Raw genomic sequence first — 15,160 nt, forward strand, 5'->3', positions numbered from 1 at the left:
AGGTTTTCCAAGAAACTTTAGGGGGTTTTGTGACATTTTGAAACTTTAGGGGGTTTATCTGTGAAATGCCCAAAGTTAAGGGCGGTTTTGTGAAATCTATCTTTCTTTATACTTAAAGGTGAAATTATGCAAGTATTTAAGTCATCTGCGTCAAGTAATTTTTTTTCTCAAGTGGTTCTGATCTCCATGTGCCTTCGCTTATTTATTTTTCTCCCAGAAATTCTATGGCTTACTAATTTTGAACTTACTTGGTTTTTTAGCGTCGCCTTAGCAACTTTGTTGACAAGGCTCTTGTGGAAGATGTTATCCCTATCCTTCTGGTCGCCTTCCACTCTCAGCTCAATCAGTTGCTCAGTCGCTGTATCCAAAGAGTAGCAAGGTCCAATTTTGATAATATATCTCTTGAGAAGGAGCTCCCTCATGAAGCTGTTCAAGAAATCAAAGCAATACGGAAAAAGTCCCAGGCTGATGATTCCATTGTTCCGGATATGGACCCTGTCCTAGAAAAAGGAATTAAAAGAATTCACAGGGCTCTCGATTCAGATGACGTTGAGCTTGTGAAGTTGCTGCTAACTGAATCTCATGTCACTTTGGATGATGCCACTGCTCTTCACTATGCGGCTGCTTACTGTGATTCCAAAGTAGTTGCAGAAATATTGGAGCTAGGACTTGCCAATGTAAATCTTAGGAATAACAGAGGATATACCCCTCTCCATGTTGCTGCGATGAGAAGAGAGCCAGCTGTTATAGTTTCCCTTCTTGACAAAGGTGCATCTGCATCAGAATTGACAAGTGATAGCCAAAGTGCTGTCAGCATTTGTAGGAGACTTACTAGGGCTAAAGACTATAACACAAAGACCATGCAGGGTCAAGAGTCAAATAAAGATCGAATATGCATTGATCTACTTGAGAGAGAGATCAGGAGGAATCCATTATCTGGGAATGAGTTTACAGCTTCACCGTTTTTAGCGGATGATGTGCATGCAAACCTTATATACCTTGAAAACAGAGGTTTGTTTCCTTTTCAGCTTTCAAGTCATTCTAAATGTCTATGTTCGCTACATATTACAAGCCTGACCGGGTTTTGTTCTTTACAAGCATCCAACGAAGTAACATTGCCACCAATTATTACTTTGGTTATCATTTTTGCTGCCAATTATACTTTAATTATCATCTTCAGTTGTCAATTACATTCTAATCATCATTGCTGACAAGTGAGAAACCATTGGGTTTCTTTTATTCTATTCTCTTTTGAGAAAAAAAAGTAGTGCAAAATCTTTTGTTTCTTCATTCTGGCCTTTTGATTTAATGTTTTTCTGGTTTTTTACTTTGCTTACCTTTTAATTGTAATGAAAGTTCCCCTCTGTTGACTATTTTAGGTCCAAAAGTATTGCGGACAGCTTAGCACAATAGATTAGAGCTATCTTTCAGTTCTAATAAAAAGAATTAATTGGTTGAGAAAAGGTGACAAAGCAAGGAACTTCATCTGAGATGGTTTTTTAATATTGTTGGTAGTTGGTGTGCTTGTTAGTCCTTAATGCCTTACTGTGATTACAAGCTTAGGACTCATGATGCCTATAAATCCGTGGATCTTTAATTCTTTATGCATTATGCAATTTATGGCTTTTGGAGGCTATGCTCTCATGCGAGCGTTATGTTTGGACTATGAGGATTCAATACAGGAAAAATATTTAAAGTTCTTATGTGAGGGGAAAAAAGAAATCATATTTCATCTTCTAATCTTTCAATCCTCACGTATTTGACCTCCTTTTTTGTTGTCCATCTCCTCTCTTCTACAATGTAACAGGACTTCAAGGTGATCATTGCTATTTCGTGTGCACCTATCTAATCTTGGGTTCTTGAGATATTCGTCCCCCAAAGCTTATGTATTTTGAAATAGGTCCCCCAAATCTTAATTATGATATAAGTTCCCAAAAGCTCATATATACACCAAATCGGTCCCTGTAGTCTATATCTGTGAGTTTAATTCTTTAAAAGGTAATGACTGTTAGATTCTTCACTTTGCGGTTATACCCATCTCCTTCCTCTCAAATCCAGCATACATCTAGCCAAAAACTCTCTCCAAACCCATTGAAAATCTCTAGCTCTTGAAGACTCAAACCCCGCTAGCATACACGTAGTGGAATGTTTTTGTCTTCTTAAGTGAATCATCCCAATATCATTTTCCCAGGGGAACCGTTCCAGCATCCCTTTTCATTCTCTAAGCTGTTGGCCTTTGCCTGCTCAATAAACAATATTAAAAACTTTGAGCAATGAAGAAGGACTCAACAATCTAGCTAAAAGTTGAGTTATTTAGCATAGGTATGGCGAAGTAAGTCATTGCAGACAAAGTGCTTGTGCGCTTGGTGAAGTTAGTTGCAAAATGAAGCCTGTACAGGTTGGCGAGCTCTTTGGCGATGAACTTGATGATCACAGTCGTAGTATTCAGTGCACTGTAAACAAAGTGGGTTTTTTCCCCTTCCTGAATTGTTGTTTAAAGTCGCTGGCGTAATGTGATGATGACCGGCCTGTTAAAAAGTGGCTCGCAAATGTTGTTTTCATGAATTAATCTCTGGAAGCACTTCGCTGGAGCAAGAGCTCGGACTGAGTAGCCGATGTGCGCCAGAGAATGGTGGCCAAGACTCCATTGAAGGAGAAGAGGCTAGTAATGGGTTTTTAAAATAACTAAATCCAAATTTCCCTTTGTAACTAACGGTCAACTCAAGTAGGTTAGAGACAAATGGATTTTAACCCAACTCCAGTTATTTTCTAACAGACTTAAGACTGGAACGACTGATTTGGTGAAACTTTCATGAGTTTTGGGGGGCTTGTCTCATAATATTGAGATTTGATGGACCTATTTCAAAACATAAGATTTGATGGATCAATATCTCAAAAACACTTAAACATATATCATAACCATTTATAGTTGCAAAACATTTGTGAGGTATTTTTCACTTGTTGAATGTTTAAACCTTTAATTCTGTGCTCATTTGCAGATAATCATGATTTCTTTTGTAGTTCTTATTTCCCTCTCCCCCTTTTTGCTCTCATTGTACAAATGGATTCTAACATCAATACCTGTAACAATTTCAGTTGCATTTGCGAGAATTTTCTTCCCGGCTGAAGCAAAGCTAGCCATGAAAATTGCACAAGCAGAGGCGACATCCGAATTTGCAGGTCTTGCAGCTTCAAGGAGTTCTGGTAACCTGAGGGAGGTTGATCTCAACGAAACACCTTCAGTGCAAAATAAAAGGTTACGGTCAAGGGTTGATGCTCTCATGAAGACAGGTAATATTTATTAATAATTCTTAGTAGACTCTTGGCCTTTATGGCTAGAATAACCTGCACAAATTTCTGAATGCTCCTTTTGCGGTGCACAAGTTTTAAAACTTTTAGAACTTTTTATATTTTAGAAAAGTTGCTTGTAGCTAGTAAAACACAATGGCCTGCTCTAGGAGCTATGAACCATCACTCCATGAATCAGCTTTTCAATGGTATTGCTACCAGTATTAACTCATTTCGAAGTGCCTATTTATAAGCTAGTTTCTATTGAGCATTACTAGATTTTTCTTTATTTTTAACTTGCTTTTATAATTTATCTTCTGATATTCATATACTGCATTTCATTAATGATGCCTATTCTTCCATGACCTGGTTCCTAGCTTTTATGATTTTTTTTAAAGAAACTATAGATTTATGTCCTCTACATCCTTAGTTTGTGTTCATGCTTCAGTAACTAAGCCTATCCTATAGAACAGTTTTAGATAACATATACTAATAGTGCTTTGCATTGTATTGATCTGAGGTCAGTAAGAAACAACTTTATTTATTTGAAAGTGTTAATTGCAGATAAAATTTAAAAAACAAATTAAAAAGGGATAATTGCTGATTCACACCCTGCCCCTAAACTATTTTATTAGCGTTACACATCTTAGCATAGAAGACACTAGTTTTTTGCCCTCAATTTCGGGCGCAATTTATCAAACTGAGGGCAAAGAGTAATTGTTGTTACATTTCAGCCAAACAGGGACACATGTTGCTGCCTGGGGTTCATGGGAGTGCAACTGCTAATAAAATAATTTAGGGATACTAGTTGCATTCTCATTTTATAGGGGTGTATCTACTGCTTGGAGTTCAAGGGGTGTGTAAGTGCTAATGAAATAATTTTGGGGATATAATTTACATCCTTATTGTATGGGGGTATATCTGCAATTAACCCATTAAAAATTAAATCCAGTATGCAACATATTAAAACCTGATTCCTGATCAAATATTGAAAACATGATATATGACAGTGGGGCTGGGCCATCGTTATTTCCCACATTGCTCCAAAGTGCTCGACAAATTCTTGGAGGACGACCATCCTGACTTGTTCTTCCTCCAAAAGGGCACTCCGGATGAGCAAAGGATCAAAAGGATGCGCTTCTGCGAGCTCAAAGACGACGTTCTTAAGGCTTTCAGAAAAGATAAGGCCGTAAGTGGACGCTCTGGTTTGGCTTCATCCTCGTCCTCATCTTCGTCACAGAAGGGCGAAGGCAAGCAACACAAATCTACAAGAAAATAATGTGAAGTTGTTTGTGTAATGTTATGTACAATAGATGTCAAGATGATAGGAGAGGGGTATAGGACTATATAGGCTGTAATTTTGACATGTTTTGTTTATATGGATTTGAGATACACTGGGAAGATTATGGACATTGGGGGATGACAAAATGGGTTCTTACGCTTTACTGTTGCTTCCAATATTATCGTTTGCAGGTGTTAATTCTTGAATAGGTGGCAGTTGCTCAATTTAACATTACATATTGCTAGATATGCTATATCAATCTTCTGTACTCAATATCATTAAATGTGCACCCAAAGGATATCTAACACTAGATCATTAAACATTATGATTCGTATACAGATTTAAGAGTTGGATATTCTTTTGAGTGTACATTTAATATCACATTTAATATCACGTACCGATTGTTAGAATATACTTTTAAGGTTCCCTGTGATTGGGTTATCCATTCTCCTGAGACTGACAGAATTTGGAATATGTGACATCACAAAATGTACTTTCTTTGAGTTCCCAGTGGAGAGAAGTTTCTGTTCTTCGTAGACTAATTTTTATTCTCTTTTGTGTGTAAGCGGCACGTTCACAAAGTGAAGTATAATGTGGTCAATATATGTGTACTTTTTCAAAGAAAAGTAGATTCTCGTTGTTCATGTTTGAGCTTAGTGGTGGCTTTACATAGCTTTGAAGCTATTCAATTCGTGGAAAGGTGACGAAGGTTATAAGATCCCGCCTTTATGTCTTTGTCTATAGTTTGATGACCAACATAAAAGTTGTTTGGGACCATTTTTTTTTATTTTTATTTTCTAAATGTGCATATGATGATACCCTGCAACTTCAAAGCCAAAGAACTAGCAAACGGTGCAGGATGTTAATATTTTTTCGTTACGTTCGCATGAAGGAGAGGCCTTTGGCCAGAATTAGAGGCTAGCTTCCAGTTCCATCTATTCTTCCAAACGCTCATTCTCTTTTTTCAAAACATGGATTGTACGTGTCAACAAAGAAAATGACATGCAAAATGATGTTTTTACTTCTCTCTCTCTTAAAAATTATCCTTTTTTAAAGGAAAAAATGACCTAACGCGGAAGTGATAACATCGGAATCCACCAAGGGTGTTCTCTGAATCCACAAAGAACGATCTTCAAATCCACAAAGAAAATATTGAAAAGAGAAATTTTATTGATGAAAAGTTATTCTTCTTTTGGGTTACACGACTCTTCTTAAATAGAAAAATAAATAAGACTCCTAGTAAGACTAGAATTATAAAAATAGAAAGTATCAAATAAGACTCCTAGTAAGACTAGAATAAAAAAAAGTGTCAAATTCTATCCTAAAAAGACTTCTTATAATAGAGGAAACAAATCATGAATCAAAATTGATTTTGTTTCCTAATCTAATTTGAATCTAAAATTGAATTTATTTCCTAATCTAAATAGACTCCAACTCAGAGTAATTAAGCGTCCTACATCAAAAAGTATAGAGGGCTTATTACAGGGAGGAAAAAAGAGCTCACCAGACGCTCTTTATAAAAGTCATGTTGGGAGGAATGGTTTCCATTAATTTTAATTTTTAAATTAGTACAATCAATCTAAAAATCAGCGCAATGAAAATTAATATAATCAAAGTATTGTACTAGCATAATGACCAACGTTATATCCATGCGATCATATTGTTGTGCCAAATCAACCACCAACTTCAAAATATACAATCATATTGTTGTACCAATCCCCATCACAAAAGGATGCGCTTCTGCGAGCTCAAAGACGACGTTCTTAAGGCTTTCAGAAAAGATAAGGCCGTAAGTGGACGCTCTGGTTTGGCTTCATCCTCGTCCTCATCTTCGTCACAGAAGGGCGAAGGCAAGCAACACAAATCTACAAGAAAATAATGTGAAGTTGTTTGTGTAATGTTATGTACAATAGATGTCAAGATGATAGGAGAGGGGTATAGGACTATATAGGCTGTAATTTTGACATGTTTTGTTTATATGGATTTGAGATACACTGGGAAGATTATGGACATTGGGGGATGACAAAATGGGTTCTTACGCTTTACTGTTGCTTCCAATATTATCGTTTGCAGGTGTTAATTCTTGAATAGGTGGCAGTTGCTCAATTTAACATTACATATTGCTAGATATGCTATATCAATCTTCTGTACTCAATATCATTAAATGTGCACCCAAAGGATATCTAACACTAGATCATTAAACATTATGATTCGTATACAGATTTAAGAGTTGGATATTCTTTTGAGTGTACATTTAATATCACATTTAATATCACGTACCGATTGTTAGAATATACTTTTAAGGTTCCCTGTGATTGGGTTATCCATTCTCCTGAGACTGACAGAATTTGGAATATGTGACATCACAAAATGTACTTTCTTTGAGTTCCCAGTGGAGAGAAGTTTCTGTTCTTCGTAGACTAATTTTTATTCTCTTTTGTGTGTAAGCGGCACGTTCACAAAGTGAAGTATAATGTGGTCAATATATGTGTACTTTTTCAAAGAAAAGTAGATTCTCGTTGTTCATGTTTGAGCTTAGTGGTGGCTTTACATAGCTTTGAAGCTATTCAATTCGTGGAAAGGTGACGAAGGTTATAAGATCCCGCCTTTATCGTGGAAAGGTGACGAAGGTTATAAGATCCCGCCTTTATGTCTTTGTCTATAGTTTGATGACCAACATAAAAGTTGTTTGGGACCATTTTTTTTTATTTTTATTTTCTAAATGTGCATATGATGATACCCTGCAACTTCAAAGCCAAAGAACTAGCAAACGGTGCAGGATGTTAATATTTTTTCGTTACGTTCGCATGAAGGAGAGGCCTTTGGCCAGAATTAGAGGCTAGCTTCCAGTTCCATCTATTCTTCCAAACGCTCATTCTCTTTTTTCAAAACATGGATTGTACGTGTCAACAAAGAAAATGACATGCAAAATGATGTTTTTACTTCTCTCTCTCTTAAAAATTATCCTTTTTTAAAGGAAAAAATGACCTAACGCGGAAGTGATAACATCGGAATCCACCAAGGGTGTTCTCTGAATCCACAAAGAACGATCTTCAAATCCACAAAGAAAATATTGAAAAGAGAAATTTTATTGATGAAAAGTTATTCTTCTTTTGGGTTACACGACTCTTCTTAAATAGAAAAATAAATAAGACTCCTAGTAAGACTAGAATTATAAAAATAGAAAGTATCAAATAAGACTCCTAGTAAGACTAGAATAAAAAAAAGTGTCAAATTCTATCCTAAAAAGACTTCTTATAATAGAGGAAACAAATCATGAATCAAAATTGATTTTGTTTCCTAATCTAATTTGAATCTAAAATTGAATTTATTTCCTAATCTAAATAGACTCCAACTCAGAGTAATTAAGCGTCCTACATCAAAAAGTATAGAGGGCTTATTACAGGGAGGAAAAAAGAGCTCACCAGACGCTCTTTATAAAAGTCATGTTGGGAGGAATGGTTTCCATTAATTTTAATTTTTAAATTAGTACAATCAATCTAAAAATCAGCGCAATGAAAATTAATATAATCAAAGTATTGTACTAGCATAATGACCAACGTTATATCCATGCGATCATATTGTTGTGCCAAATCAACCACCAACTTCAAAATATACAATCATATTGTTGTACCAATCCCCATCATCTATGATTTTCTATATAGTGTCTTCTATGGTATTTCTTTTCCTAATAAATCATCAACAATACCTACCAGCTGATCCTACTTTTGGTAGGGTAGCGCCTTCATGGGTGGGTCCAGGGGAGTGGGGATCATGCGGTGCGAGGTGCAACAACCACACGTGATCCCGTCCAACCTTGCATTCAACAGGGAAGTTAAAGGCAGAAAATGATGTCGCCATCCCCATCCATAGACCTGGATGTACACAGTACACTGACCTCTCACCCCCCCCAACTCTGTTTATTATTCAATGATCACTGTCTATCGTATATTATTTTTTTGAACTGAAAGAAAACATGGAGAAATTCCCTGTTCATAATATATACAATCTTACCAATTCGTATAATTTACAAAAAAGAGCAACTTTGTGAGGAGAAAAGACAGGACTAGTTAAGCGATAGGGAGCGAACCTTGTCGTCACCTATCAGAACAACAAGCCAATGATTCTGCCCTCACAACTAGTTGAACTACTATATCACAAACAAACTATCAAAGGAAAGAAAAAACCAAAACATAGAGTTTGAGGAAGAAAAAAATCATCAAAAACAACCCCACGAGACCCAAAAAAAAAAAGAGAAGAGGAAGACCGAGACTTTGCCTTCTAAATAGGGGGGAGCCGATTGTCTCCCTAAAAGTTGTCACCTGCAACATCGCCATTATTCTTCTTCGCGGTTTCCTGGAACTCCAGCTTGATGACAACCCTACGAATTCTTCTTGTCATTCTATCTTCTTCATTCCCATCTATAGAAGAGTGTATCTATTGTATATTATAAATTCTAGGATTATTTACATCCTGGTAGGATGTGCTTTAGTATAACTGTACTGGTGACTCTACTGTTTAAGTAGCTACTCGAATAATTTGAGATTACTACCAAAATTACATGGGTAAACACCCCCACCCTCACCCCCACCCCCAAACCAAAATTAGGGCTACCTATGTACACTCAGCCAGTAATCTCAGGTTTATCCATGCGTATACACATACCTCATGGTCATCTGTGTACTCACACTATACTACAAGGTGTTGCGATATAAATAATCCTAAATTATATCATAAAAACACATAATATTTTTTTGGGTCAGTACAAGCGAGGGTTTATTAGATATTATTTTAAGGCTTAGTTCCCTTTAACTATGTTGAGTTCGTGATGACTCAAGTCAGTTGAAAAGCATGATTGGGTTTGGATTCTAATTAGGATTAGTTATACTATCCTAATTAGGATTGGTTTGAAAGAATTAATTGAATTGGGAAATCCAATTAGGATTCAAGTTAGAGTTCTAATAGGATTGAGCAAAAAACAATCTATATATATTGTATCAATCCATGGGTTTAACAACAACAAAATAAGAAAAAAGAGAGATCTATATTCCACCATTGTTAGGGTGTGTAGTTTTAACCTCTTGTAATCTCTTCTCAAAAAGAATTAAGATCTTCCCTCTTCTCCCCGTGGACGTGCACGGATCATCTTGATCACGTGGAACCACGTTAAATCTTGTTATTTGTTATTTGTTATTTGTCTTGATTACTTGGTAGATTTGGGGTTTCCTGATTGTTTAAGTTTTATCTTCCGCGACTTGCATACTCCAACAAACTACCCTATAGTTTTCCCTACTTTGCACTTATATATCCTCTTCACTTGTTTTTGGCAGCACTGATATATCCTACGCTTTCTAAAGTTTTCACCTAAATATATTCACTCATGCAAACACAAGCAGTTTCCCTTGAAAATTCTCATGTGCCACTCAAATACTAACTTTAGAACTTAGCGTCTCTTATTACTTGTTAAATTTACTTTTAAGAATACATCTAAACTTCCCCCAATTCTATTTTAAATTAGGATTTTAGTAGGTTTGATAGAAAATTTAACAAATATTAAGATTTAAAATATTCTAAACTTAGCTGTGAATGTCTCATGAGAATTTTTTTTTTTTTTTGGGGGGGGGGCTTTTCATTGAATAACTGAGGCTATTTAAGTGAAAATTTTAAAATTTTTAGGGTATATAAGTGTTGCAAAAAATAATTGAGGGTATACAAGTGCGCACTAAGTGAAACTATAGCGTATTTAAGTGCTATTAAGCCTTATTGAATGGTAAACTTTAATAACTCTAAAAGTTTAACCCATTGTGAGAACACAAAAAACTTTTAAAAGTGTTGCATACACAAAAAGGTTGTGTCAAATAACCCCCAATTTATCAGATAATCCCTATCTGACACAACTTTTTAATGTTAAGTAAAAAAATTTAATAGTTTTTTATTTTATCTCAAAATGAGTCAAACTTTTGGAAGGTAGTGTGGATTTTATGTTGGATCTGAGATGCGAGCCTAGAGGAGGAGGAAGGAGGGTGATTGAATAGGTTTGCTACTGTTTTTTGCTAACACACAGAATTTGTAGCGGAAATATAGAAAAATAAAGGCGAACAACCAAACTAAAAACCAACCAAGGACACGTAAGATTTCTATAGTGGTTTGGATAACAATCCTACGTCCATCATTCCTTCTCATGAATGAGCTTTCTCACTATGCTAAGAGTTCTCCTAAATCACAACTCGATTCAATAAGCTTATAATGACTGTACCTTAAAATCTATTCAAAACCAGTTGTGTAACCTAACTTTCCAAAATGAGTAACATCTAGTCCTAGCTAGTACCAACTCTCAATTAACACCGGCTTGAGTACGCAGTAGACCCTCAATTAACACTAGTCTGAGTACACCGTAAACATAAGTTTGAAATAAATTATTAAAAATAGCTTAACTATAAAATCAGAAAGATCTTGCAACCCTTTTGATTAGCAAACCATTCATGAAAAGATTGAAGCAAAGCTCAATGAAGAAAGATGTAGATGTTAAGTCTAAGGATAACTCCTCTTGCTAAGATGGTTTGAAGATGTGAGTGTGACGAGAAAGAGTTTATTGAGGTCCTGGGGTTTCAAACCTCTAATGCAAACTTCTTCTCACAAACCCTAAAAATTCTCTCTTCAAGTTCTCTCCAAAAACTCTCTTTTTTTAAACCCTAGAGCTCTTGTCAAATATCATCTCTTTCAACCTTATATAACCTCTCATAAATTAGGAAAGAGATATCCAAACCATAGTGAAAGTTGGAGATGAAAGGGATCAACAAACAAATGTGATTAACTCTTTAAACCTACCAAATACCATCTTTATCATAGATGGTTCCTCACGGCCATCGGTGATTCCCTAAACACCATCGATGGGTGTCTGTAGATCATCGATGGTTTAATCTTGAGTTTCTGAAAATATGCAATTGGTCACTGTACGCTATTGATGGGGTGTGGTGACCATCGATTGTTTCCTATAGACTATCGATAGTTCGAAATCAAATTCTCTAAATTTCTATGATTGTTCGTTGTACACCATGATCACCATCAATGAACCTTGACCATTAATGGTTCACTGTAGACCATCGATGGTTCCGAGGTTGAAATTAGCATAAATACTGCTTTTTGCGTCGTTTCATCTCATAACCATTGTATACCTATTTTCATCTATATTATCTCATCTTAAATAAATATTAGTAACAAATAAGAGTTTGTTATTTCTCAAAAAGAGCTATTGTACGAACCACATCCTAACAATTTATCCTCACTTAAATGATCTAATTGTTTTCTTAAACTTGATGTCGCAATTATTTAGATTACGGAAAGGTGCTACAGGGATCCAAAAACATGGGACCCTATATGGGACAAGTGATATGTCAGCTCCCTATCCCATGATGCATTGTTCAAACAGTGCATCATAGGACAGGGAGCCGACACCTCACATATCTTATATTAAGGCCCTATGTTTTTTGGGTCCCTAAGTCATTTTTCTTTAGAGTAGGCCACATCCGTGAAGAGAACTGAAAAAGCAATAAAATCATGTAGCGGTGGTTGATTGATGGTCACCATCCCTAGATGTGAGAGAGTGTATATATAAGTGGGTAATACATAACTCCTGATTAAATCCCATGGCCCTAACATGGGATCCAAAGTTCTGAATTCCAATTAATGTCATTTATTGCAGACATTGAGAAACATGGGGTATGTAATTCAGTGGTGGAGCCAGGAGCCTTGGGACAATGGGGCAATAAATATAAATTTTTTAATTCACTAAAAAAGTTTATTAATACATTCCAACATTAAAAGATATGATTTTTTCCAATTATCATCCACAAGTTTTGAACTTATGCAATTTTTTAATGGAATCTTATACAAAATATTTTGAAAATATAAAATCCAGGATATTTTACTTTATTTTCACGTTCAGGTCCTCTTCTAGTTGCATCATCCTTTTCCTTTTCAACTTTTTTTCTTAAGACCAAAGAACCACGATGACGAGAAAATGAGGGGGAGTTGATTAGAGATAATTTGGATAGGAGTAGATTTGACTATTAGATATCAGGGTTTAACTAAAATGGGCATTAGCAAAGTCTATTGCAATTAATTAAAAATCAATTGAATTGAACAATATGAATCCCTATTTAAATAATGTCATGATAACGAAAAGTATAATTTATTAAACTTACAAATAGACTATAACAAAATTAAATTGTAAATCAATTACAATAGTCATATGCTAAAATATACCTGGGGGGTGGGGTGGGGGACAATTTTTGAGCTAGGTCTCAATGATGAATGTAAACATATATATATAAAGGGTATTGTAAAAAGAAATTTGAGTGGGCGTCTTTGCCCACAGTTAGGGCTGTCCAAAAAGCTCGCAGCCTGGGCCCGGCCTGATGCCTGGCCCGAGTATTGCCCGGACACCCGGGCTAGATTCGGGCTCGGGCCCTGGTCCGGACCCGCGAAAACACGCCGAATCTGGACCCGGGCCCAGACCCGGCCGCAACGGTCACCAGAGGTGATCGTTGCTGGAAAATGCCAGTGACCGTTGGGCAGAATTGACCGGGCCGGGCCGGGCTGCCCGGCCCGGCTAGGCCAAAACGGTCAAAAAACTGACTGTTTTGGTCGGCCCGGTCATAACAACCAAAAATAGATTTTGATCGTTTTGCCCCTAAAAACGGCTAGATATAGGGGTTATTTGGTCATTTGCCTAGGATGCTGCCTCTATAAATAGAGGGAGGTTTTCTCTTCTTCTTCTCATACCAAAACTCATCTACTTCTCTCTAATACTCTCTTATACAATCTTATACTCTCTTAAAATCTCTTATATTTTCTAATACTTCTATTAAATGGCTTCTGGACACCTATCTCCTACCAATCAAGATATGAGTCCTCCTCCTACAACAACTACTCCTCCTACCGGTGTTAATCCTGAATCTGGTGGCGACGAATCTGCACCAAGAGCTCCTAAAAGGCCGAGATCCGATGTGTGGAAATTTTTTGAGAAGATAAACGTCACCAAGGATGAACACAGTAGGATCATCACCCAAAAGGCTAAATGTGCGTTGTGCGGCCAAACTTTCCAAGCTCATCATAAGAGCAGCACCAACCACCTCAAACGTCATATAGAAAAACACAACAAAAGCCATAATCCTCAAGTGATATCTGACAATCTATAATTTCTCAATCCTCCTCTTCTGGTAGTCTCGGTAGTTAGAATTATAACACTGTCCAAGCCAGGAAATGCGTAATCAGATTTATCGTTCTTAAAAACCTTCCTTTTAAATTAGTAGAAGATGATGAATTTGAAGATTTGTTTAGAGATTTAGTAGAAGATGATGAATTTGAAGATTTGTTTAGAGATGGTTTTTATCCCGCATTTACAAAATTTTCTCGTCAAACCTGTCAACGTGATATTTTAAAATATTATCAGGAGGAAAAAAATTCTTATTTTAAAAGTTTAAACTGTAAATTTTCTTTAACTTATGATATTTGGACATCTAGAGTGCACACTGGTTATTTATGTATCACAGCACACTGGATTGATGAAAATTAGCAAATGTTTAAAAGGGTTGTTTTTTATTGCAATTAAAGAGTCACATACTGGTATTAATATTGTAAATTTAATAATTGAAGAACTTATGGAACTAAAAATTGATTAAGGAATATTTTTCCTTTCACTAGATAATGCAAGTAATAACAATATAGTTGTTGATTTTATCAAAACAACTCTGTCTTTATCATGTCATGGTGAACTTTTTCATGTTAGATATATCTATCATATTTTAAATTTAATTATTCAAAGTGTATTTTCTGAAATTAAACTCATAATAGAAAATGTTAGAACAGTTGGTAATATGCACAATGCTTCTGAAATGAGAATTAAAAGATGGAAACAATGTTGTAAAGGAAAAAATTATAAATCGAGACTAATTCCAAAAGATGTTGACCATAGGTGGAATTCCACCTATGCAATATTAAGTGTAGAAATAGAATATAAAGAAATTATAAATAATTTTATAAATTTTTATGCTTCTAGTTCTAGTTCTGGTAGTACTTATGGAATAACAAATGATGAATGAACAATTATATGTAATTTAAATGAGATGTTATAAGACTTTTATGATGCTGCAATGTTATTATTTGGATGTTATTATCCAACAATTACTTTAGCTGCTTTACAAATTTTAAATATTCAATTTTTTTTTGCCAAATATCGTATGAATGATACTTTTGGAGCTATAATTTTTCAAATGGAGAGAAAATTTAATAAGTGTTTTAGGCATATTCCTCATATTTTTGGTTTGGGGGTTCTTATTGATCCATGTTTGAATGATATTGGCCTTCGAAGTTTGTTACAATCATTATATGGTGGACAGATTATAGACTTAGATGATGGATCCACCATTACTGCTACTTCTCATCATTTAGCTATTAGAAATTATTTTCAAACATTATATGATGAGTATGCAACTAGACATGGTGTAGCTGCACAACAGTCTACATCTTCGGCGTCTTCGAGCATAGGCCGAGGTAAAAAGTGTAAGTTTTGATAGGTATGCAATAGTA

General features: G+C 35.6%; 1 protein-coding gene across 2 annotated transcripts in view; it reads left to right on the forward strand.

The window, feature by feature from the left end:
* The window catches only part of LOC109846576 (BTB/POZ domain and ankyrin repeat-containing protein NPR2), a 9,721-nt gene extending 3,091 nt beyond the window's left edge, over positions 1 to 6,630 (forward strand). Inside the window, exons 2-5 of one of the 2 annotated variants that reach the window (XM_020415824.1) lie at positions 261 to 1,011; positions 3,097 to 3,291; positions 4,299 to 4,469; positions 6,352 to 6,630. In XM_020415824.1, the coding sequence (XP_020271413.1) occupies positions 261 to 1,011; positions 3,097 to 3,291; positions 4,299 to 4,469; positions 6,352 to 6,449 (1,215 nt within the window). In that variant the 3' untranslated portion in view covers positions 6,450 to 6,630. Of the gene's footprint in view, positions 1 to 260; positions 1,012 to 3,096; positions 3,292 to 4,298; positions 4,749 to 6,351 lie in introns of those variants that run through there. The other variant, XM_020415823.1, reaches the window with a different exon arrangement.

The sequence above is a fragment of the Asparagus officinalis genome, chromosome 7 (assembly GCF_001876935.1).
Source record: "Asparagus officinalis chromosome 7, Aspof.V1, whole genome shotgun sequence".
Classification (NCBI taxonomy): domain Eukaryota; kingdom Viridiplantae; phylum Streptophyta; class Magnoliopsida; order Asparagales; family Asparagaceae; genus Asparagus; species Asparagus officinalis.